The sequence below is a fragment of the Rhinatrema bivittatum genome, chromosome 6, assembly GCF_901001135.1.
Source record: "Rhinatrema bivittatum chromosome 6, aRhiBiv1.1, whole genome shotgun sequence".
NCBI lineage: Eukaryota > Metazoa > Chordata > Amphibia > Gymnophiona > Rhinatrematidae > Rhinatrema > Rhinatrema bivittatum.
In genome coordinates this window covers 327,482,636-327,508,729 of record NC_042620.1, presented here as the reverse complement: position 1 = coordinate 327,508,729, position 26,094 = coordinate 327,482,636, and the positions used below count along the sequence as shown (strand labels likewise).

The 26,094-nt window shown below is 41.4% G+C and overlaps 1 protein-coding gene across 3 annotated transcripts in view; it reads left to right on the top strand.

Moving 5' to 3' along the window:
* Nucleotides 1-26,094, top strand: part of AMOT (angiomotin) — a 118,881-nt gene that overhangs the window by 63,582 nt on the left and 29,205 nt on the right. For all 3 annotated transcript variants that reach the window (XM_029607641.1, XM_029607639.1, XM_029607640.1), the window contains one exon: nucleotides 14,840-14,985. In XM_029607641.1, the coding sequence (XP_029463501.1) occupies nucleotides 14,840-14,985 (146 nt within the window). The remainder of the gene's footprint in view (nucleotides 1-14,839; nucleotides 14,986-26,094) is intronic.

Genomic DNA, 26,094 nt, shown 5'->3' with positions numbered 1-26,094 from the left:
AGGGCTGTGTTGAAAACAAAGCAAATACCAAAATGCCTAAAGGTTAATTACATAGGAATGGGTGACAGGGCATTGCCTGGCAATTAAACTGTCAGGGCACTAATTAACAAGCAGCACTTTGCTTAGCAATCATTATTACTGTTTTGAATGGTCAAATTAAAATTCAACATTCTTAGTTCTTTGTTTTGCATCTTGCAAAATCATGACTTGATAAGGACAGTTGGGCATTCTCGGGCCACTAATGTCCTGCATACAAAGGGTGTTTGAGCAATCAGTCCAGGAGCCCTCAAAATTTCAAGGGAAAGGCCACATAAGACATCTCAAATCCCCAAGAGGGCCATGGAGGGGGGAGATCATCTCAGAATCGTATGCTGAGAATGGCTCGAGGGGAGACCATATCTAGTCGTTTCAGTGATTTGAAATGTTGGAGGGGAGGCATGGGTAGGGGTCCCAGGGATTCAGGGGTGTGGCCTATAGTGTCTGTAAGATTTCTAGGTTTCTCCAAAGTTGGTAACCCTGCCACACCCAACAATCTTTATTTATATTTAGTGCACACCTTTTCAGTGGTAGCTCAAAGCAAATTACATTTAGGTACAGTAGATATTTCCCTGTCTCCCAGAGGGCTTACAACCTACCTGATTCATTAAGTGTTTTTCTCATAGACACAAAATGGGAGAAAAGCCTTAATGAATCTGGTCCTAAGTTTGTGCCTGGGGCATTAAAGAATGAAGTAACTTGCCCAAAGTCACACACAGTATCAGCAGGATTTGAGCTCTAGCATCCCTGGTTCTTAGTCTGCTGCTCTAGGCAGCTACTCCATTCCTTGCCTCCTGCCTTCCCTATACTTGCCTCTAGTGGAGAGAGGGGTGGTGGGTGGATAGATGATGGGTTCAGGTGTTTGTGGTGCACTCCTAGGCATTCTTGCTATCTCTCTACTTTCCCCTTTTTCCTCCCTTCTCTTTTTCCTCCTCTCTATCTCCTCCCCTTCCTTTTCATGGCCTCTCTTGTAACGTGCCAAGTTAGTGGTATGAGGAAAGCGATCCCTTCTGGAGACACTATCCAGGCAAGAAGCACTTGGACTCAGTATCTGGGTTATAGTATGTATTTATTTATTTATTTAACAGTTTTATATACCGCAGTTCAGGTAACAAAGTTACTAATCACTTCGGTTCACATTTCTACAATTACAATGACAATATAAAGAATAGTTTATAATGTCTTACATAGAACAGGGTGATTTAACTTGGAAAAAACTAATAATGAACTGGGAGAGCACAATTTATATACATATGTCTTGTCTATACATGAGTGGATACATGAGTGGGTTAAGAGAAAGCTTGGTTGAACAACCAGGATTTCTATACTCTACACCTTCATAGCCTGTATCCTTAGGGGATGATATACATTCCCCCTCCACCACAGCTCCAAAGAGATGGTGACATGCATGCAAGCTCCAGGAGCCACATCCTTACCTAGCAGCTCCATAGAGCCCATGGCTCCTTCTTCCTCATGGCCTACGGAATGGCAGAAAACTCCTCATGGCAACACTACAGCCTGTCTCTCTATTTTCAGCCAAGTGGTTCTACTGGTACACAAGCGGTGCTAACTCTGATGATATATAGCACAGTGGTGGCCCTTGCATCAGCACTTCAAATGTCTGAGGTGGTGGCAGTTGTGGAACACACTCCACTGCCGCCACTACAATCTGGATCAGGCTCTTTCTGCTGTCATTGTCAGGGACCAGATAAAATTCAACTAAGGGCTGCATCCGGCCAGTGGGCCATAGTTTGGGGGACCCTTGAATTAGATCCTGATACCATCTTCCAATGTTTTGACTATGTTTCTCCCACCCCAATCCATAGGTGCATAATCTGTGGCATGTGGCTGCTTAGTTTAGCAGTTGGGTAGGATTCTACATTGGCCATGGCATGAAACAAAGATTTTTCTAAAATGCAGATCTAGAAAAGATGGGATAGACAACCACTGGCACTTTCTCCAGCATGTGTTTCACTGTTCAGCATAGTGGTAAGAGAATTGGTTCCTTCCTTCCCAGTCTGCCTCTTGCTCTTTTGCTGGCAAGAAAGCACTTTACTTCCAGTTCTAGAGGAAGCAGAGCCGATAGTTATCAGACCAGGGGCACAGTCAGGAGGGATCACCTAGGAGAGAGTGGCACAGGATAATGTGGAATAAACCAAAACCCAGTCAAGACCATCCTGTCTTTAGTGCTGCCCTTAGTGCAGCACTAAGTCAGCACCCTTGTATTTAATTTAGTTTTGTTTCTTGTTTCCGATTCTCTGACAAAAGTGGCTTCTGTAGAGGTTATATAAAACCAGTCTATGTGACTCTATAAAGCAGAAATGCTACCTGGATTGCTTTATGATCATCTTGGCTAGTTCTTTTCTCTGTTATCTCTTTGTTTCTCTTCTCATATTTTCATTTTTAATGTGGATTTTTTTGCCCTAATATGCAATAAAGGCAACAGATTCTGATGGGGCACACTGCGAATGTAAGGATAGCCATGGCATGATTAGCAAACACAAAATATCAAAAGAATCAGCCGCTACCAGGGCAAAGGGAACTCCAGCACACAATTCCTATTGACATGTCAGTTCACAGGGTGAAAAACAGTTCCCACTGAGAACTGAATTAAGTGAGTGAATGTTGTTTTAGCTGCAGTCTGGTGTCCTGAATGCTCTGTGATGGAAAATAAGTTTCCCTGGCTTTTATAACTCATGTACTGTACTCTGTACAAGGAATGTCATAAGAGCTAAATATCTTGGTTATTTTGACCTCTCAGTGGTTATTTTGAGCAGGAATGCCTAGCACTTAAATAATACACACACACACACGTAATGGATAGCACTTTTAAAACAAAATCAGAGAGAGTATTTTTTCACTCGGCATACAGTTAAACAGTAGAATCTGTTGCCTCAGAAAGAGGTGAAAGTGTAGCTGGCTTTAAAAAAAAAAAAAAAAAAAAAAAAAAAAAAAAGTTTGGACAAGTTCCTGGGGGAAATGTCCATAAACCTCGTTTTTGTTATCCTGTCTTTTCTTAGCTATGTCTTGTTACCCTTCTCTCAGTTCGTTTTCCCTGTTAAAATGTAATTTCCAAGCTTAATCCGTTCATTGTAAACCGGTATGATGTCCACAACTAATGCTGGTATATAAAAATGTTTAAATAAATAATAAACCATTATTAGTTAAGTAGACTTAGGAAAGCCACTGCTTATCCTGATTAATATGAGCAGGAAGGTTTGGACTTGTTCTTTGGAGTCCTGCCAGGTACCTGTGACCTGGATTGGCCACTGTCGGGGACAGGATGCTGGGCTCGATGGACCTTTGGACTGACCCAGTATGGCATTTGTTATGTTATAAATAGAGAAAAGCTTTAAGCCAGATATACTAAGCATTTTTCCCATAGTCACACATTCTTCTACCATGAAACATGCATAGTTTTTCAGAAATGCACCTGGGAGACATGACTGACAGCATAAGTTGCTTGAAAATGTGTTTTAGATGATACTGAAACCTATTTACATAGTAACATGGTAATGATAGCAGACAAAGACCAAATGGTCCATCCAGTCTTCCCAGCAAGTGGCCCATGGTAGTAACTACCACACCATTAAGGTTGCCCCCATGCGTTCTTTTACAGTACCCCATGTTAGACCGCTGTCATAATTGCCTTATTTGCAATGCTTTCCAGGCCCGATGCCACCGGGTGTGCAAACCGTGCAATTGCACAGGGTGGCACACCCGGGAGGGCAGCGTCGGGAGTAGGAAAAGGCCCATGCTACCGCCGGTGGACCGATCCCATTGTCAGTGGAAGAAGCAGGAAGCCTATGCAGCCTTTGGTGGACCCCATCCAACTGGCGACTGAAGAAGCAGGTGGCCAGAGAAGATGAAGCCCATCCTACAGCTCTTCCTCATGTGCTGGCCCTACGGTAATTCAACACTCGCGTGATGCTAGCACGAGATGAGAATACAGGAAGTGCTAGCACTGCGAGAGTCTAATTACCACAGGGCCAGCATGCAGAAGGAGCTGCAGAATGGCTACTTTCTTAAAGAAGGTGGTACAGGCTGGCGGCGGCAGCAACAGAAGAGGAATGACCTGTGGACCCTGACTGCCTGGTCTGCATGTTTGTGTGAATGGGAACCTGCGTGGGATGGGGGTGTGTTTGTATGTATGCATGCATGCATGCATGGGGGAGCCTTCCTGGGATGGGCAGGGTGTGAGAATGGGGACTTACCTGGGATTTGGGTGGATGTGACTAGGAGCCTGCCTGGGGTGGGTGTGTGTGAGAGAGAATGGGACTGCAGGTGGATCCCAACCTGCCAGCTGCTGCAATGAAGAGAAGAGCCCGGGTTTGCTGGCAGATCCCAACCAAAGAAAAGCTGGAGACATCTGCGGGTTTGTCTGAAAGGGGAGTGCGTTGGCTGTGCACTTAATGTCAACGCGTACTTACACACACAACTCTGAAAGTGCACACATTGCTGTGTTGGGAACCGTTCCTCCGGATGACACCAAGACCATTACAACTTCGTACCGTTCCATCCTTCTTGCCCGAGGTAGTCTTGGAGTTTCATTTGAATTTAGTCCATTCGTTGCCATCCCTAGGATAGGCACAAGGACGCTGAAGAATACCACCTCCTCCACCATTTAAACGTCAGTAGGCTTTTGGTGTGGTATCTGGAAGTTTAAGAACTGGTCCGCAAGATGGACCGCTTGTTTGTTCTTCACGGTGGAAGGAGGCGGGCCTCCGTAGCCCGCTGGATCAAGGAGGTGGTCACAGGTTCTTAGGTAGAGGAAGAAAAGCCTCTGCCCTTTCAGGTTAAAGCAGATTCCACTAGGGCTCAGACAATCTCCTGGGCGGGGGCTGGACTGCTGTCTCCCGTCAACATCTGCTGAGTGGCAACATGGTCCTCCGTACACACTTTCTCTGGGTTCTATCGCCTGGATGTACAGGCCTGAGAGGACGCGGCCTTAAAAGGGCGGTGTTAACCGGACCGCGGGCAGTCTCCCGCCCTGATCAGGAGTAGCTTTTGTACATCCCGTTGGTCCTGAGTCCATCTGGCTACCTGCTAGAAAATGGAGAAATTACTTACCTGATAATTTTGTTTTCCTTTGTGTAGACAGATGGACTCAGCATTCCACCCATGGCTACCTAAGAATGGTGCCAAGAAATTGCCTGTGACATGAATATCAATTCCAGGAGATTATGGGTAAGCCATCGCCCAGTCCTTAGATCAGGGCATCTTTAATCTTGCGTGGGGATCTACGTTTTGTTTCGGTTGAATCAGTTATGGTTATCTGTTTAGTCAAGTTGGTTTTAATCAAGTTTTTCAGTAGTATGTCCACAATGACTTTTGAAGAGAATACTGAAGGGCTGAGATCACTGCAGGGGTGTATCTAGGATGACGTCAGCTTTGAAACCTGACTCTGTCTCCATCTGCTGGCAGAGGAGCATAAACCCATTGGTCCTAGTCCATCTGACTCCACTAAGGAAAACGAAATTATCAGGTAAGTAATTTCTCCGTTAGTTTTATTTTTCAGGTGTTATTTAATGTCTGCTATTTTGAACTATTGGTGTTTGGGACATTTTTTAAAAATTTGTATGCAAGTTTTTAATTATTCAGTCTTTTTTTTTTTTATTTGTCATGTTTTTACTATTATGATTATGTATTATATTTCTTGATTTTGTTTGAGGAATGGAGGTAGTTCTGGTTATTTATTGTTGCCCTTCATAGAGTCTGGCTTCTTGTGGTTTCTAGTGTAGGTTTTGGTATGATTGTATTTCTACTTTATGGCTGCTCTATTCTGTATTTGGGGAGGGTCTGTTTTATTTTCCTGCATGTGTGACTGAGTTGAGCTGTCCTCCTAATAGGAAGTGTTTTAGGGCTTCTGGAGGGTCAAGCCCACACCCAACACATATATCACAATAGGCCTAATAATTCCATATGAGTTCCAAGTGTGTGTGTGAAGGGATTTCTAGTTAGCATCACAGCAGTGCATGTAAATGTAAAGTGATATTTTTACCTCAGAATAATGTACTTTGATATATTTTGTGTAAAATGTTATAAATGCATAACTCTTGTGTGTGTGGAGCAGGCTGGGGGGGAGGTTAGAGGTGGGGGGAGGGGCATTATGCAAGGTTATACGTTTTGCCTAGGGCACCTAATACCATTGCACCACTGTGGATTCTGGGGGGAGGAGGGGTGGTGTGGTGTCAGTTTTTAAAATTTGTATCATTGGAGAGAGCTGGGCTTTTTTTGGGTGGACCTGGGACAGACAATGAATAAACGGGGAGGGGGCAGCACAGTAATTGTTCGCATAGGGCAGCCAAAGAGCTTACACTGGCCCTAATGCTTTCTGATTGGTTTATGCTGTTTGATCCCTAGTGGCTATAATGTAATAAACAGATCTTGCAAATAGTTTCGGATGCTGTTCCATAAAATGGATGCTAATGCAGATCCAGTGGAAGTACCTGGAAGCTGCTTAAAGGGTAAATCTTTTCACCTGTACAGGTTGCATATTAGCGCGGGCCCACATGTATACATGCACAGGGCACAGTGAAAGCAATAGCCATGTTTGATTCTTTATGAAATGTATCTAAAGCCTTTTTTATATCTTTAATATAGTGCTGCAGTAGCAGGAACTTGATTTCAAGTTTTATGGCATGCATTAAATTCCTGCAGTAGGGCTGCTGCGCTTCCCTATCTAGATCTTCCTTGCTGCACCCCCAGTTCATACCATATATAAAATGCCATTTTATGAGCATCATGTTTAAAAGTAAAATACAAGCCGGGCTTTAGAAGCAGTCCTGTGCTTTTTCTCTTATGTCTGCAGTTCGGTATCCCAGACCATGGAAGTCAGGGCCCTTGGTTGTTGTATGAATCCAGTTCCTCTTTTTCCCCTGCCAACTAAGTGGGGAAACAATGTTGCAGTTGCATTAAAAGCTTCAAAGCATATTGATTAAGGGTAGTAATCTCCATGCCTTCTGGTAGTAACCACTGTACCAGCAAGTTACCCCACTGCACATGGGATAATCTAGCATCTTGGAAGTGGGCTCTGCAGTGCCACTCTTTTTAAGAAAAATCCACAAATCACAGTGGATGGCCTATTCACACAACTGAGTATTTCCCCCTTCACAAAATAGATAGGGTAAAAAAATCTGAGCCATCAACAAATGTAGGAAACAAAGCAAACTAGAAAACAAAGTATGGAAAAATAATTTGCAGAACTCCACATGTATACACTCCTAGGATGACTTTCTTCCTCTGCAGAGGCAGTCAAGAACAAGGCTAATACCAGCACAATAAACACAAATGTCCTAGAAGAGATTTACACCCAGCAACAATGACAGCAAAGATCTGCATTCCAAAGACTAATATCCCATAATGACAAAGGAATGAGGACAAGGCGTGGACAGAAAATGAAGAAGGCACTAACCCTGGGCGGGCAGCCAGCCAGCTATCTACCTGTGTTGCAATCATCTGTGTACACTACTTGCAAATCTACTTGTCCATATTTGAATGAATCTCCATTGACTCACTAATGTTCATCCTATATATGGGTCTTTTCACCACCTAGAATTCTTATTTCATACATACTGGTGATCTCAGGGGCAGGATAGTTCATTTAAATTAAAATTGCTCACACCAAAATGACCCACTCTAAAAAAAAAAAATTCAAGAAGGAACTCCAGATGGGATGAGAAATTACTCAGCTTGGTAACGAGGTCAGAATGAAAGTGAAATAACCTATCCAGGGAGGTATTATAAAAAGGTGAACTTTTCTCTCTACTAGGCAGTCCAGGAAATAAAAAATGTATAATCAAATAGCTCAATACCAGATTACACCAAGATCGCCATAGCAATTTGAGTTAGAGTAATTTAGTCATATCAGGGAGACTGCCATTCAAGAAATGTAGTCATAAGATGGCCACAACAGATCTCCACAAAATGTCTGGGACTATTAGAAAAGCATCTCTGGAACCAGTATCTCCCCAACATCCTCATTAGTAAACACAGAAGCAAAGAATTCATTTAGTCTTTTTGCAATGACCTTAACTTCCCTTAAGAGAGCCCCTTTAAGCTCTCGTTCATCTAACGGTTCAACAAACTCCCTCACAGGTTTCTTGCTTTGGATATATTTTTAAAAGTTTTTGAGTTTTTGCCTCTATGGCCACCTTCATTTCAAATTCTCTTAGCCTGCCTTATCACTGTTTTACACTTAACTTGACAATGCTTATGCTTTTTCCTTTTTTTCTTCAGATGGATCCTTCTTCATATTTTTGAAGGATGTTGTTTTGGCTAAAATAGTCTTTCACCTCACCTTTTAACCATGCCAGTAATAATTTTGCCTTCCTTCCACCTTTCTTAATGCATGGAATACACCTGGACTGCGCTTTTAAGGTTGTATTTTTAAACAATGTCCATGCCTGTTGAACACTTTTAACCTTTGCACCTGTACCTGGAATTATTAGGAAGGGAATGGTTGATAAAACAGAAAATGTCATAATGCCTCTATCGCTCCATTTGAGACCACACCTTGAATACTGTGTACAATTCTGGTCACCGCATCTCAAAAAAGATATAGTTGCGATGGAGAAGGTACAGAGAAGGGCTACCAAAATGATAAAGGGGATGGAACAGCTCCCCTATGTGGAAAGGCTGAAGAGGTTAGGGCTATTCAGCTTGGAGAAGAGATGGCTGAGAGGGGAATATGATAGAGATCTTTAAGATCATGAAAGGTCGTGAACTAATAGATGTGAATCGGTTATTTACACTTTCGGATAATAGTAGGACTAGGGGGCATTCCATGAAGTTAGCAAGTAGCACATTTAAGACTAATCTGAGAGAATTCTTTTTCACGCAACACACAATTAAGCTCTGGAATTTGTGCCAGAGGATGTGGTTAGTGCAGTTAGTGTAGTTGAGTTCAAAAAATGTTTGGATAAGTTCTATGAGGAGAAGTCTATTAACTGCTATTAATCAAGTTTACTTAGGGAATAGCCACTGCTATTAATTGCATCAATAGCATGGGATCTTCTTGGTGTTTGGATAATTGCCAGGTTCTTCTTGTGGCCTGGTTTGACCTCTGTTGGAAACAGGATGCTGGGCTTGATGGACCCTTGGTCTGACCCAGCATGGCAAGTTCTTATGTTCTTACTTTTCATTTTTTTTCTATTTTCCTCATTTTATCAAAGTTTCTTTTTGAAAATTTTATGTTAAAGCTATAGATTTACATATTGTCCCCCTTCCAGTCATTGGTTCAAATTTGTTCATGTTATGATTACTATTGCCAAGTGGCTCCATCACCGTTACTTCTCTCACCAAATCCTGCGTTCCACTAAGAATTAAATCTAAAATGGCTCCCTCTCTCCTCATCTTCCTCTCTCTCCTGCTGATAAGAAGAGGTCCCTATCAGAAAAGAAAGAAGCCAGATAAATGTTAAAAAAAAAAAAAAATTCAGAGGGTTCTCTTATGATCCTGAAAGTTGGCACCATCAAACATCTCAGCGTAGGCACCCAGGTTAGTACTGGCTAAGTTAGCACCAAAGTTGGTGCAGTCCATCTTGATACCATGCCAGCGCCAATTCTGATGGCACCGGAAAAGATCAGCATTATAGTCTTCAGTGCAGAGAAAACATTTGTCATCCCTTCTAGTACCAGAATCCAATACATCCTCATCTTTCTCGCCAGACAAGTCCAGTCATGTATTTGTTCAAAGAATGCGGCATGACTTTACAATGCACTATATGAAGGAGATGCTTTTTTTCTTCACAAGAATTTTTGCCAATTCTTGAAAGGCTTTCAAAGCAATTGGATTCATCATCACAAATTCATCTATTCCAGAGATGAGGAAGGGAAACTTCAACCCCCTCTTCCTCCCTTGTGTTCTGCAGCCCATATCCTTGTTTCGAATATAGACTCTCTCTATACCGACTCATACCATTCTAGAATCTTATGGAATTCTGGAGGATACGTACCCAGAATAGGAGAGAAGCACTCCTTCAGAGCACTTCTTATCTGGTATTTATACAGAATACTGCTAATTCAGTACCCTTCATGGGACAAGATGAACCAGAACCAACAGAGGAGTTCACAGGGGTGTTGAAATGACCTTGAGCTGTACCAGTACACCAACCCTTGAGGGACCTGAAAAACCGATTATATGGAATTTTCCTGTGTCCGTTGGACCAATAGCCAGAAGAATAGACCTCAAATACAAGTTTAAGAAATGCCCAGGCCAGTGTAGAGTACAGCTGCCATGTAATTTGGTAATAGTTGAGTCAGCACTGTAAAAAGCTAAGAAATGGAAAAAAATATGTTCAAAAGCTCCTCTCATAAAAATGTAGAGGGGAAAAAATGTATCAATTAGCCATGCTCTAGAGCAGGATTAAGGTTTATCTATTTTAAATATAACAATATTTGTACAATATTTTGCAAAACATCAAGGATGACTCCCTCCATGTCTTTTGATTTGCCAGCAAGGTTTCAGAAGCAGACGAATGCTCAAAACAACCTTTTTAATCAATTTATCACAACTTTGACATGTCTGCTAGGGCATCAGCTATAGAAATAGCTACCAGAAGGCTAACGCAGCTCAATGCCTCCAGACCTAGGATGATCCTGAAAAATTGGCGGATGTTCCATGTGCGGGAGACAATTTCTTTGAAAATAAATTGTAAGAAACTGTGAACATCAGAACAGTGCACAACCCTTCAAACTTTGACTATAATAAATACAGATCCGATTTCCAGTCAAAATACCAACCCTATAGAAGACATTATTATTCAGGAAGGCATTCAGCTGCCATCCAGACAATGGAATAGACTGACCTCAGTTAGTCTAACAACTTTCTCAGAATCAAATGCAGAGGTGTGTTTTTTTTTGTTTGGGTTTGTTTGTTTGTTTTTTACTAAACCAGTCATCCAGTGGGGGAAGGCTTCAATTAATTTATCAACAGTGGGCCTTTATCACCACCAAAAAATGAGTTCTCAGCAAAATCCAAAAAAATACAGACTAAAGTTCAAAAACTTCCTCCAAAAACTTAACAGCTGTCCCATCACACTTCAAAAGATCAGTTAGGCATAACAGCAAAGGAAAAAGCATCATTATTTTGTCTCATGCAATAGAACTGGTTCCTGTAGCAAAAAGAAACAAATGATTTTACTCAAGATACCTCCTAATACCCAATAAATCAGGAGCTTTCATCCCATTCTGAATTTAAGAAAATTAAACAAATGAGAACTCCAAAATGAACCCGCTAGAGACAATCCTTCCCTTGCAATTGGTTGATTACACAAAACCAATATATCCTTGGGAATATATATATATTTCCATTCATCCAGCCTACAGGAAATATCTGATTCTCATTGGGAAAAGACCATTATTAATACAAAGCCCTTCTCTCAGCAGCTCCAAGAGTTTTCACAAAATGTCTCAGTAGTTGCAGCTTACCTGAGTTAAAACAATATTTTAGTTTTTCCATACGTAGATGATTGGCTAGTATCAAGCAGATCCTTCAAAAAAGCCAAGAGTTTTAACGTTTCAAAATCACCTGCACTGGGTTTTCTTCTCAACTACGCGAAACTGCATCTGTCACCTTCTCATCTAGAGTTCATAGGACGTGACTAGATGCTCACTTTTCCAAAACTTCTTCCTGCATAACTACAATAAACAGATGTCTATTACTACAAGGAAATTCATAGAAATACTGTCACATGGCAGCCACAATGCATGTAATTCCATATGCATGTTTCCACACGAGGATACCACAATGGCACCTAAAATCCCACTGGAATCAGCATTTACAACATCAGTCTTTAAAAATACCACGTATCCTGCAACTGTGCAACTCTTTAGAGCGGTGGAATCAACCTCATAGTTTACTCAAACTTTCCATTCCCCTTGTGTTGACAATAGATGCATCCAGTTAAGCATAGGAGCAATCCCATCAAATTAAATATTTTAGAGGTAAGTGCTATTTACACAGCCCTTTTAGCTTTTGCTTTCATAAAGAATTCTTCAATTTCAGACAGACAACATAGTAGTAATCTACTACATAACAAACAAGGAGGAATGGGATTTCAAGTAATTTGTCAAGAAGCCCTAAAAATGTGGAAGTGAGTGGTAGCTAAACATATACCAGGGAAGGCAAATGTCTGGAAGATTTATTAAGCTGACACATGCAACCACATGAATGGTCTCTCGATAGAACAAAGAATTTTTCAGATATGGGGAGTTCCTCAACTGAAATTTTTTGCACGTCCTTAAACCACAGACTTCCTTCTATTGCTCCAAAAGATCGGATCCAAAAGCCCTGGCATCTGATGCTCTCGCAATCCCTTAGTCAGAAGGCCTAAAATGTGTGTTTCCCGATACTTCTGATAGCCAAAGATTTTAATGCTCCATCCTGGCCACATCAAGCATGGTTTCCTTGGCGTCAAAGATTGTCGCTCAGCCTGCTCACCTGCCAATCTTTCCATTCATTCTGAACAACGATGGATCCTTTCTCACCCCAACCTAAACAGCCTGCATGTTAAGCACCGAATCGTAGAAAGTATGCTATTCTCAGAAGAAATCTAAAAGCTTTCTTGCTGCTAGCAAGACTGCATCTGCCAGAAGATCCTATGGTTTCAAGTGGAAAAGGTTTTCAACTTGGTACAAAACACAAAAATATGGCACCTTCACACTACTACAATACCTCTTTCTACAGCACCTCCTTCAGGATTAAAATCTAATTCAATCAGTTGTTTCGTCTCTTAACAGATGGATTACCAATATCTTGCCTAAGGAAAGCTTATAAAAGGCCTTAGCTGACTCTGCCCATCCATTAAAGATCCTCCAACACAACGTGATCTTAACTGTCTTGTGAGCCCCCCTCCCCAAATTAGTATAACGTCAGCATGAAAGGATATAACTGAACTCCAAGCATTATTTCTTGATTCTCCTTTTTTGCAAATATTTAAAAATACATTTATCAGAACTTGCCCAAAGTTTCACTTGAATCAATCAATAGTTCTTCTTACTTTAGGGAAAACGTCTCATGTTAGTATAGCTGAAAGGCCATACTTTATTTGGAAAGGAGAAGATCCCTTCAGGAAAACATCTCTCTTCATTTTGGATAATCCAAACAAGCAAGGCCACCTTGTTACCACTCTGTCATCTTGTTCTGTTAGAAAACAAGAATAAATCTCTCTATGGTCAAAAGGGCTTCAAATCTGAGTCACTGAAGCTTTGATAGCTTTTCAGAGATCACTCTCAATGCAAGACATTTGTAAAACAGCAACTTGGTCCTCTAGTCACACCTTCGTTAAACATTGTCTAGAACAAGACTTAACAAATGATAGTGCCTTCGGCCAAGCAAATCTCAAAAACGTATTCAATTAGTAGCTTCAGCTTTCTTGCTTATTTTTATCTCTGGTTGCAGGTAAATTTAACAGAACATGTATCGAGCAACCCCTCGAGTCCCCACTTGTGTGGCTGTCCATGGAGACGGTGAAGTTGCTCATCTGTAAAAAGTGTTCTCCACCAGACAAATCAGCCACACAGTCCTAGCCACCTCTCTTTAGAGTTGAAGTTTAGCTGGAGAAAAGACGGAGGAGACTCACAATGGGCCAGTTCCCAGGATCTCCTGTGCATGCTGAGAAAGTCTTTAATTTCTGAGCTCTGAAAAGAGCGCACGGTCGGATGATTTTGCCCCGTTTTGTGGCTGATGTTGTCCTGTCTATGGAGAACATTCATTACATGTGAGCAATTTCAATTTCTTTTTGGCTGCTGGTGGCATTTTGACCGCTGGCCAGATGGGCTCTTCTGGCAGCCAGAGACCTGGCGCTGGTGAGATTTTGGCACCCCCTAAGGACCATCTAGTTTGGAAAAGTGGGCCTGCCCTCCTCCCTCGCTTATTATATAACTTTAAATGAATCATCTTCTTGAGGGTTTTCTCCAGATCATAATAGATTATTCTGTTGAAAGAGACCCGACTGGAAAAGTTGAGTCTAATGTATGGGGTTCCTGAATTTGTTTGAGTGCAGTTGTGGACTGAAATCAGCATCTGAGGAAAGGCTAAAGATGAGCCCCTTCCCACACCTTCTCCATGAGTAACCAGTCGAAGTCTTTAAACAGAAAAGTGAAAGGACGTCTTAGACAGTGGTTAATATGGGTCACAAGTAAATATTGTGTTACATATACAAACGTATAACTATGCTCTGACTGTGCATACCCATGCCAAAGGTTTGACATTTAAAAATGACTTCCTGAGGGACTGGAACTGTTTTTCCCTCTAGTTCTAAAACTGACAGTTAACCATGGACCTTAAGCACTTGCACCCTCTCCCTCCCTGTGTCACATCAGTATTAAAGCCCCCTCTCCTGCATGCCAGGGATCGTGACAAAATGCATTCATCCCCCAAACAGTTAACCATGGACCTCAAGCACTTGCACCCTTTCCCTCCCTGTGTCACATCAGTATTAAAGCCCCCTCTCCTGCATGCCAGGGATTGTGACAAAATGCATTCATCCCCCAAACAGTTAACCATGGACCTCAAGCACTTGCACCCTTTCCCTCCCTGTGTCACATCAGTATTAAAGCCCCCTCTCCTGCATGCCAGGGATCGTGACAAAATGCATTCATCCCCCAAACAGAGCAGCTCACGTGTAGCCATGTGCTGCTGCTCCTGATTCCCCCCCCCCCCCATCCTTTAATGCACCAATCATGTGACTGAGTATGATCTGGCCTCATCTGTACATAAATGCGCCCAATGTGCTTCACACATTCTCTCATTTTGGTACTCAGAATTATAAGCATAAATCTGTGTGGTTTTGTTTGATCAGACAAAGAATGTCAGCGTGAGAAGGAGAAGTTGGAGATGGAGCTGTCTGCTCTCCGTTCCACTAGTGATGACCAACGAAGGCACATCGAGATCCGGGACCAGGCCCTGACCAACGCGCAGGCCAAGGTGGTGAAGCTGGAAGAAGAGGTGATATTTCTTGCATCTGGAATTCACAGGTTTTCTTTTCAGAAATCTTTTCTTGGGACCTTGCACTCAGAGACTCTCTTATGTTTGACTGATAGCTTCTTGATAACTGGAGCAGGGATCACACAGCAGTGCCCTGGTTCATTTTGCTCCACAAGGGTGGGAACAGAGAGAGCTTTTGGATGCTTTGAACTTGATATTCAAAAGCCTTGGGTGCTTAACTCTGAGAGAAGGGCCTAGACCTTTGACTTTAAAAGCTTTACTGGGCTCAGAGCTGAAATTTAGAAGCCATGAATAATAAGGCTCCTAAGTTTAGGTGCCTTAAAAGGGGGAGTTGTCTGGTGGGGGCACAAATTTATGAAGTCAATGTTTAGTGCTGGACATCTAAACTTTAGGGATCAATACGTTGTCTAAGTTTAGGAGCCTCAAGTTCTTAAAATGCCTATGTCTGAATACAGGCTTCTGATTAAGGCACTGAGGCCTCAGAGTTGTCATTAGCAATAAGAAAAGTCAAGAAAAATGAGGAATCTTAATTGTAGTTAGTGTTTTTTTTTTAAACTGCTGCTTTAAATTGAGTTCACCAGACTCAGTTTTCTTAGTTTAAAATGGACCCCCTATCTTGAGTTATGGCATTTCACTGCACTTGGAGGCTTTTTAAATGACAGTTTCAGAGCAGGGACTTTGTACAATGTCAGCTTATGATTTAGTGGCAGCATTGAAACAATTTCTCAATGGCTCCTCTCGTTCCAAGTGGCGAGTGCCCATAATTGCCTGGAATTCCGGTTTAGTGTTGCAGAGGGGAAGGGAGGGTGTGACGCCTGGGAACATGGTACAGTGCCTGAGTTTCCTGCTCTGCGAGGCTGCATCCTGTACGCTTTGCTCAGACTGGGCAGAATCTCAAAGCCCATGTAACTTTTTTTTTTTTTTTTTTCCAGCTCTCATGGTGCCAGCTTACTGTCAGGCTGGACATTGCATGCTTTTAAACTTTCAGCAGTTGATTTATCATCCGGACAGCAGACTTGCATAGAACAGTTCTCTCCAGTGAGTTTCAGATGCAGCCAATTTGTGTTTCAATTATATTTTGAGTCAGCACCTTTTTGAAATCTTGGATGGAATGCATTTCAAATTTGTGGAACCCCTGGGCTAAAAAGTCCCGGAGAGGGTGCCAGGAAAAGCACTTCAAACACAGTTATGGATATTAGTCTGTCCTGATGTAAATCTAATCGGGATGTCCAGGATTAAACATCTAGGCCCTCTGTGTTAACTAATAACCATGCAGTTAAATCCATTGTAAACAGCACTACTGATGTCATAGGTGTAACAGCAGTAAGAAGTGCACTGCTGGGGTTTCAATTTTACTACTGGTTGATGAAATTTGCCAAAGTCCTTTTAACAGCTTAAATTAGTTGCAATGTCCAGATTCATGTTTTTTGGGTTTTTTAAATAAATTTGTGACTTTGCTTCTAAATTATTTGCATAAATAATGTAATCAATTTGTCATCTTTTGGATCTTTCATTTCTTAAGATGAAGTAGAGTTCTGCTGCCCTCCTATTTAATGGATGGACAGAATAAGTCCCAGTTTAGATGTTAGTGTCATGTTTTCATTTCATGTCTCTCAGTCCTGTTATTCCACATCTTTCTCTCTTCCATCTTACAGTACCAGTCAGGTACTCTCCAGACTTTTTCTTTTTTTTCCTCCATTGATCTCTTTGAGATGGTCGTGGTCCCCTAAGTGGGTCTTCAGTATACCTCCTCCTTCTCCCAGGGAATGAATAGGAATTAATTCCTCCTTGGGCCTTTCTCTGTGAAAGAAACCACCTCCTTTGTTACAGTGCCCGAGTCCCTGGACCCTAGCGTACTCAGCTTACACAAAGGAGAAATGATTACTCAAAAGGGGAAAATCAAAAACAGAAGTAGGAAGGATGGAAAACTTCCTTCTCAGAAACCAAAAAAGATTCCCACTTTTTTTACTGCACCCAGATCTCAATCAAGGGGCCTTCTCTGGAGAAGGTAACCGAAAGAAAACAATACAAGGACATGCTGTGCCACAGAGGGTCAACTCATAATTCCACACAAATGTTGGCAAGGACTTGTATAGCAAGGGAGTACACCATTTTCACTCTGTCATGGGCGAGGTACAAACCCACTCTAACCTAGCCATGTCCCCTACCCCCCTGTACTAAATAGATAATACTACTGGTAGAGATTGTATATATTCTTGTGGGGAAGTTAGAGAACTGTTCCTAGCACCAAGCATTGATTCTCTCTCTCTCTCTCTCTCTCTCTGTGATTCATTACCTTGGAGACTGTAACTACCAGTTGTAAACTATGGGTAATGTTATACTGGGTAAGACTAATGGTCCATTGAGCCTAGCATCCTGTCTGGGCCAATCTGAGTTACTTGGAAGAAATACTCAATAGATCCAAATGGGGCATTCCCCAAGCTTAATAGATTAATAGTTTGTCATTAATAGGCCTGTCCTCTACAAACTTGTCCAACTTTTTTTTTTTTAACTCAGCTATAATACTGGCTCATTTTTTATTTATTTAAACGCATTTATATTCCATGCTACCCAGACAAGTAGTGCAGGGTGGATTTCAATTTAAACATAATAAACTTTTAACATGTATAACAGACAAAAACATAGGCCATAAACTAAAATGAATAACCCTGTAATCTATAAAACAAAATGGATTTCTCAGCCTCCAAGGGCTTGGGAAAAATAAAATGCTTTAAGCTGCTTTTTAAAAACATGGTAATTAGCAATCTCATGAATAGCAATGGGTACAGCATTCCATAGAATTGGCCCAATTACAGAGAGTGCTTGCTGTGGGTTCGACCAAATGAACATCAGCAGAAGAGACTACCAGCAACCTACAGTACCTGAATGTAATCCCCTTTGAGGTGCCTGAAAAGTAGAATATAAATAAACTTTGTTCTTCTCCATATAAATCTATTAGGGTACAGTTGTCAACATCTGTTTGTTTTAACTGTTTTCCTTTTATACCTAATTTTTGTAAATGGAAAATAAAACAGAAAGACAGTACCATTCAATGCAATGAACCAGGAAGCCAGACGATGTGATTAACTGCAAATTAGGAAGAGGAGAATACATGTCAGAATTATCCTACGTCTGTCCACAGCTGGGGGTACGGGCTTCCTGCAAGTAGGAGCTATCCGTTGGATGGAGGCTGTTCGTGCCCTAGAACTGGTTGCTGTTTGATTATTTTCTCAAAAGAAGGCCATTATATGTTTGTGCAGTTCTGAAAGACAACACTATTCCTTATGCTCTTGCCAAGAGTCAGATTAGAACGATGTTGGCGAAAACCCTCCCTAACTGAACGAAAAAAATGCTTATTTCTCATATCTACACCAATACAAAAAACAAATTAACTTCACCCAAAAAAAAACATACTATGCACACAGAATACATGCTGCTAATGGTAACAGCAATGTTTTATTTAATATCATTAACCACAACAAAAAAACAACCTTTCAGTCCATATTTCTAATTCCTTCTGTAATGACAATGCTAATCACTTCAAAGATAAAATTCTAAATCTATCTACAAAATTCACTCACCTCCCTATACCTATAAACAATCAATCTTTACCTGCCTACACTTGATCTGAAGTTTCTCCAGTCACTATTGATACCATAACTCACAACCTTTCAAAAATAAAAATTTCTAACAGCCCTTTCAATCCATGTCCAGGTAGATTACTAACAGAAACCTGTGAGATTATTTCATCTTCTCTGACTCTAGTCAATCTATCCCTGACCTCTAGTTCCTTTCCTAGCTCTCTCAAACAAACTTCCATTCTCCCCATTCCTAAGAAAAGAAAACAATAGATCCAGCCTCTTTGCCTAATTATCATCCGATCGCTTCTTTAACCAGCCCTGCCAAAATAATAGAATTTATGGTCTTACATCAACTAAACGACTACTTTGAAGAAAATATTTTGCATCCTAATCAACACTATTTCCGTAAGGGTCACAGTACTGAATCCCTTCTTCTTTCATCCTTCGACTCCATAATCTGTGGATTTGATTCTAATGTAGACTATATTCTTCTTGACATTTCTGCGGCCTTTGATACCTTAGATCACAATATCCTATGCTCAAACCTTCTAAATATTGGTATCAGTGGCAAAGTTCTTGACTGGTTTAAGTCCTTTCTATTCCATAGACCACAACAGATTAACCTTGGACATTATCACTCAAATTGGTGTTTCTGGAGTCCCACAAGGCTCGGTCCTTTCCACAGTTTTATTTAACATATACCTGTTACTTCTATGCCATCTCTTATCTGGTCTTAGCAAAAACTTCAAAATATATGCTGATATCCAATTTATCCTCCCATATGACACTTCATGGAATCGCACATTATCTTTAGCAACCCTCTACTTAAAAACAATAAACACCTAGTTAACACATAACCATCTCACCCTTAATGCTACTAAAACCAAAATTAAACATCTATCTACTATTCTAAACTCTTCCTGTTCTCCCCCAAAATAATTCTTATTTGAAAACTGCTCCATTCCCATACGTACACAAGCTCGCAATCTAGGCATTATCATTGACTCCAAATTATCCATGTCTGCCAATATCTCAGATGTTACAAAAACTTTGTTCTATAAAATTCACTTGCTCAAAAAACTCAAACCCCTCCTTTTCCCTAATGACTTTCAATCTGTTCTCCAAGCCTTAATCCTGACTGGCCTTGACTCGCTATATTTAGGCTTATCTGATTACTCTATACAGCCTCTTCAATTTGATCCAAAATTGTACAGCTCGACTTCTCACCAACACTCCTTACAAAGCTCATATTACCCCAATTTTAAAACTACATTGGCTGCCCATTCGTCAACGCATTCAATATAAAATTCTAATGACCATTTACTCTCTAATTCTAATTCACCCTCTAATACTCAGTGCTTCTTCAAACCTCCTCGCCACCTTCGCTCAGCAGATAAAAACTACCTTCAAACTCCAACTGTTAAAACTGCTAGATTAGACTTGACCCGCAATTGTGCCTTTTCCCAGATTATGGAACTCACTACCCAACTTCATCCGTCAATATACCACCAAACATGAATTTAAAAAAGCCTATTCTCATTAGGCTTTCTGGACTCACAAATATAAACCTCCCTTCTCAACTCCCTGGTGATATATCATCGCTTCCAATTCCCTTCTCATTTATAAGTCATAGTCTCCATTGTATTTGTATTGTTTTATACTTTTTATTTGCTTTTTATAAATTATGTATGTTTTAAACTGTACACCGCTTAGATCTACTATAGCCTTTATACAAAAATGTTTAAAGGGATGCATTTGGAGATGGACGAGGCACCCTCTAGTAGACTCAGAAGCAATATCAGAAAATAGTTCTTTACTGAAAAGATTCTCAATGGAGACTGTGGCAACAAAAATAGGGATAGAATTTATAGTATGAAATAAGCATAGATGATTCCTAGGGGTGGTGAGAGGAAAGCTGTAGATTGGCTGGGGTCTGTGGTGGTGCACAGGGAGTGAAATTGGGCAGATAAGATGGGACTAATGGTCCACATCTGAATTCAATAACGGTAGTAGGAATAGGGTTGGGAGGTTGCAGTATTGCAAACAACCAGTCCTTCACTCCCTTAAGAGCAGAGGCAAGGGAAGAAGTGACTGACAGAAAGGAAGCTCAGCCTAGTGAAACAGCAGGTTGTGGAAGTTGCTGGATTGATTGTAGCAAACTAGAATTTGCTAGAGTTCACTAGAAATCAACTGGATCAGTGGTAGCCACTACTGTCCAGCAAGACCACAGTGCCATAGGAGACCAATTTAGGCAACATCTACCCAAGATAGTGGAGAACAGAGAGGAAGCAAAAACAAACTTGGATAGAGTGTGTGAGCGATCAGATGTCTGTGGCTGGCAGTTGGGATGTGTCCATCCAGGCTGGATGGGTCAATTGACCTTTTTCTGCTATCCTCTACTGTACAGTTGTCAGAAGACCATGTGCCTCCACTCTAGGAAATCAGAGTGTGGTGCAGTTTAAATTTTTGAAATTAGAATAGGATTTTATAGCCCTATAAGGCGAGGAGGGTGAACAATTTCAAAATAAATGTATAGTTAAGAATGGAAAACAGTGTCTCTAGTGTAGTCTAAAGGGGGAATGAACTTTCAAAGCTGTCAATGCTAAAATCCTAAATCTAATTTGTCCTTAATCCTTTAATGAAAGATGATTTTGTATTTATACTTGGATTTTCAGGCATGTGTTGGCTTTTTTTTTTAACGACTGATTGATTCATTTCTTATCCCACCGCATGCCGGGACTGCTATACTTAGGGAAATCCAAACTATAAGTCCTATGCTTATAGAGTGGGCTGAAACCAGGACTGGATGAACTTGACTTGGCGCCAGTTGGTGACTTATGCACCTTTCACCCTCTTGCTGTGAAGTTGAGATGCAGAGCTGGTGACATTGGAATCTACCCTGGCGACGTACAAACATGGAATGTGTCTTTGGCACAGGCTGAGGCAGGAAGAGAAGGTGGGAGTGGCGAGGAAGGAAATTCCTGTTCCAACAGATAGAGCTGCCGTGGGAAGAGAATGAACCTTGGCACTGTCTGTAGCTTTTTGCATGAGAAGCCCTCTTAGCTGAAGTCTCTCTCCTTTTTATACACTTCTCTAATGGCATTTTCAATACAATATAAAATATTTTAATGGAAGTTCTAAAAAAAAATGTCGAAAGACAAACATTTTCAACTGCAGAAGAGATGAGTACATATGTGTTTTGATAAGACCTTTTTTTATTTTGTATGTAATGGCAGTGTCTACCTCTTTTGAAGCTCAAATTAGGTGGACTCAGTAGTAACATGGAGTGGGATAAGGAGGAAGGGAAAGCCAACTGGGGTTAATGGTGCTGCAAAAGGAAGCAAAGTGGGCAGATGTGATGGGCATCTATGACACTATCACAGGTGGGCATGGGTGAGAGGTGCACAAATCAGTCTTCACAGCATTCACTGATTGCTGTGATGACCACACTAAAGTGAAAATGTGTGCTAGTGGCAGAAGCGCCAGAGGCTGATGGAGTTCCCCGGGCTCTGTCACCTGATGATGAGCTCACAATGTAAACTTGTGAGCATGCTCGTAGGGTAATCTATGTAGCCCAATCCTGGCCCCAAATCCTCTGCTCGTATGTAAGCCTCCCAAAGTTTCCTGTGGGCTAGGGCCTGAGCTGAGCAGCACTGGCTGGCCATATGAGGAGAGCTCTAGATCGCAAGGACAGTGGCGTAACCCCTGCAGCTTAAGACATGGCGGGGGTAAATCTGCATCATACCCCAATCTAAATCTTCCTTACCCTTTTTAATGATGGAAAATGTTCTTGTGCTTCCATTTAATTTTCAGGTGTGTGCTTCTCCATCCCTAGAGCAACTGTAACCCACTCAGACAGGCCATGCTACTTTAAGTTGTCACAAAATTGTGATGATGTACATATAGGTATAGTAATTGCAGGTTGGATGTCAGATTTCAAAGTAGATTGTGTTCCAATGTTTCTGTTAAGTTTTCCCGCTGTCTCCCATCTCTTTCCTTGGTGCACTGTAAGGTTCTATCCTAGTGTGGAACTATCACTATTCCAAATTAAACTTTGTTTTAGGGATTTATTTTCCAGTGATTAGTTTTATTACAGGAAGCAGCAGGACAGTGTGTTCAGAGGAGGAGGCAGCCAGGGGAATGAACGCTCCTGGGCCTTAGTCCCACAGGTTGTTTGGAATCAAACTGAATATTCTGTTTAGCTTCTAAGAAATAAGGCTGAATAGTCTCACAGCACTTAGTAATATACACACAGACCCTGGCAGAGCTTCACTTGGCCTAAAAAAAAAATTGGCCACTTTAGGACTGCTTTAAAGATCTTTCAAGGTTTCTCTGGAAATACGTCTCTCTGAGCAAAGCACTTGTTTTCTCCCGACTTCCCTAGTGTGCTTGAAACAAAACTGACCTCTCTTTATTGCCGGCTTTCCAAGTAGAGTTTGAAGCCGGTCGTAATTTTCCAAAGCTGGCTTAGAGAGTGCCAGTTTTTTTCTTTTACCATAAACGAAGTGCAAGACTGCATTTTTCCATCTCCATGCACCCCGCTCACCTCGCTGCGAGCCTAGTGTTACCCGGCAGCTTCGGCGGGGGACAGCGGTCAGGGACCCTTTTTTGTTTAGAGCCAAATTTAAATGAAGCTGGTGGTCACAGGAGTCCTAAGCAGCACCAAACCTAAGCATGGGGGTCTGGTCACTAATCCCAGATGAGCAACAGTAGTAGAAATTCCCAGGCAGAGTGAAAGGCCTGCTTTCTAAGATTGCGCAGTGTCTGTGAGACACACATTTCATGAAATTGAGGGAAAAAAATAACTGGTGATCCTGTTTTTGTTACTGTTGGTAATGAATATTTTAAAGAAATATTAACAAGAAAAATGTCAAATGAAAACAGTCAAAAATAAAGATGGGCTAGTGATTTGCTGTAACAGGATACTGGAAATATGGTTTGGAAAACTGAGTAAGTAAGGAGAAGGTGGATGCAGCATGTTCTGGAAAAGAAGTATAATGTATCCATCCCTTTTTCGCCTTCTAACTTGGGGAAATAGTGCAGCCTAGCAATACAGAAGGATGGCACCGTCCTCAACTCCGTGGATGGCACAGGAAGAAATTGGTCATCTGCAGCTTTGCTCTGCATTCTGCATTTCCCAGATCCTTCATTAAAGAGGGCTCCTGGGCATGGATTTGTGAACTTAGGCAGTGCCAAGCAAATGTAAACCCAGAGACTCTGGCGCTCAGTCTGAAGTGATAAGAGATGTGCTTCCAGAGGGGTTTTTGTGGCTGCAAAATGGCAGTGGAAGGGCACCCCTTCCCCTTAGGGTTGAGTAGCAGTCCTGTGTACATTACGCAAACTCCAGTAATACTCAACAGCAACCAAAAAATGGATTTAGCCGAGAAGGCACGCAACCTCAGCGTCATAATTGATAGAGAGCTAAACCTCAAACAGCACATATCACTAAAGGTTAAAGAAGGGTATGCTAAACTTGTGGTACTTAGAAAACTAAAACCATTACTGTCTCTGCCAAACTTTCGCACCGTGCTTCAATCACTAATATTTGCAAGCACTGACTACTGCTCGGTTTACCTTACACTACGATAAGACCACTGCAAATATTACAAAGCTCCGCAGCTAGAATTCTCACTGGAAAAAGCCAAAAAGATCATATAACAGATGCACTAGCCGAACTGCATTGGCTACTCATCGAACAAAGAGTTCATTTCAAAGCACTTTGCACAATACACAAACTAATCCACGATGAAAAAGCGGAATGGCTGAACACAGCGCTTTGAGTACACGTCCCACATAGAAATTTAAGATCAGCAAACAAAGCTCTCTTAACCGTCCCATCTGTGAAAACAGCAAGACTAACCCAGGTGAGGGAACGTGCACTGTCCCTGGCCGGTCCCATATTATGGAACACCCTGCCCCTCGATCCAGAGAAATTATAAACTTTTCAAAACAAACCTCAAAACCTGGCTCTTCAAACAAGCCTTTTACAAAGAGAACGGCGCAAGCAAATAAATAAGGAAGAGCAGGCATAGAGCACCCAGATACTACCTGGAAATTATTTTTTACCCATAGATAATTATAATCAATAATCCGAAATGTTGAAAATCAACGCATATACTCTCCCATGAGAATTTCATCACTGAAAATTCCATGTCATAAACCACATAGTACTTAATGTTTATTTGTTCCCGGATACTATTGGCACGCTTTCTGTAAAGTACGATCTATTCTTTGCTATACGTGCCCTATTGTAAACCGTTATGATGGTAAATAACTTAATGACGGTATAGAAAAACTTTTAAATAAATAAAAATACAATTTTGGTTGTTAGTCTCTAGCTGTTGATTTTTCTTTGTAGGTTCTAATGCTTTTCATTAGCCCAATAGAAAGATGCCGCCAGTGTTTGAGATCACACAGGGCCCTTCAGCTGCTGGTTTAGGATTCTATTCTTTGATTTAGTTTCTTTTTTAAACAAAAATCTCATAGGCCGATGTAGAAAAGTGTGTTCAGTCGAACGCACTTTCTGCCTGCATTTTGAATGTGCATTTTCTGGGTGCAAACCTTCCTGTTGATGTAGGAAGGAGTTGTGTGTAGAAAATCCTATGCAAATGAGAGCATTAAACAGCACTTCCCAATGCAGAGAGACTGCATCTGGGAAGTGCACCTTTTTTAGCGTGGAAAACTTAATTCTTGGGTCAGGGCTGGAATTTAAGTTTCCAGCGCTGTGAAAAAAAAAAAGGAACTCTGGGTAAGTGCCAGCAGCCACCGTCACTTAACCGGATATTTACCCGATATTTACTGACTTATCTGGATAAATGGTAACAGCTGGATAAATATTTTAAACCTGACTGTCTGGCATCAGGAGGCAGCTGCCAGGTAGCCACATAAGTCAGTACTTACTGGCTATCTGGCAAAGTTTGCTGCTACTTAGCCAGAGAAAGTACTTCTCCAGTTAAGTAGTGGTGACCTGTACCATTTGGCCAGATAAGTACTGACTTATGCAGCGATCTGGCTGCTAATCAGTATTCATCCAGGTAAGCAGTGGCGGTAGACTGTCAGGGATGCCTCTTCCCTTCCTGAATTCAGATGTGTGTTCAGCCAGTGCCGAATGCACATTTTTAAAGTTTAGCTTACTGCATCGGGCGTTAAACAAAAAATAATAATGTGGATGTTAAAAATGTGCGCTGAAAGCCAGTGCATATTTACTTACTGTCCAGATTATTGCATTGGCCTGTCAGAGTGCTAAAACAAATAGCAATCAATCAATATACAATAAGCATCATAATACACCAATGCATAATAGCAAAATACATTAACATTTAAAAATACAATAAAATGATTTATATTTAATCCTCTTCCCTCAGATTAACCCCAACAAAATCATCCTACACCCCAGTGCTGCCAATTGGGGGTAATGTGCACAGAGCGGCAGTTACTACCCTTAAGAGAAATATGGGGGGGTAACCTGCAGGGAGTGGCAGTTACTCCCTTGGGAAGCTTGCTGGACAGACTAGATGGACCATTTTGA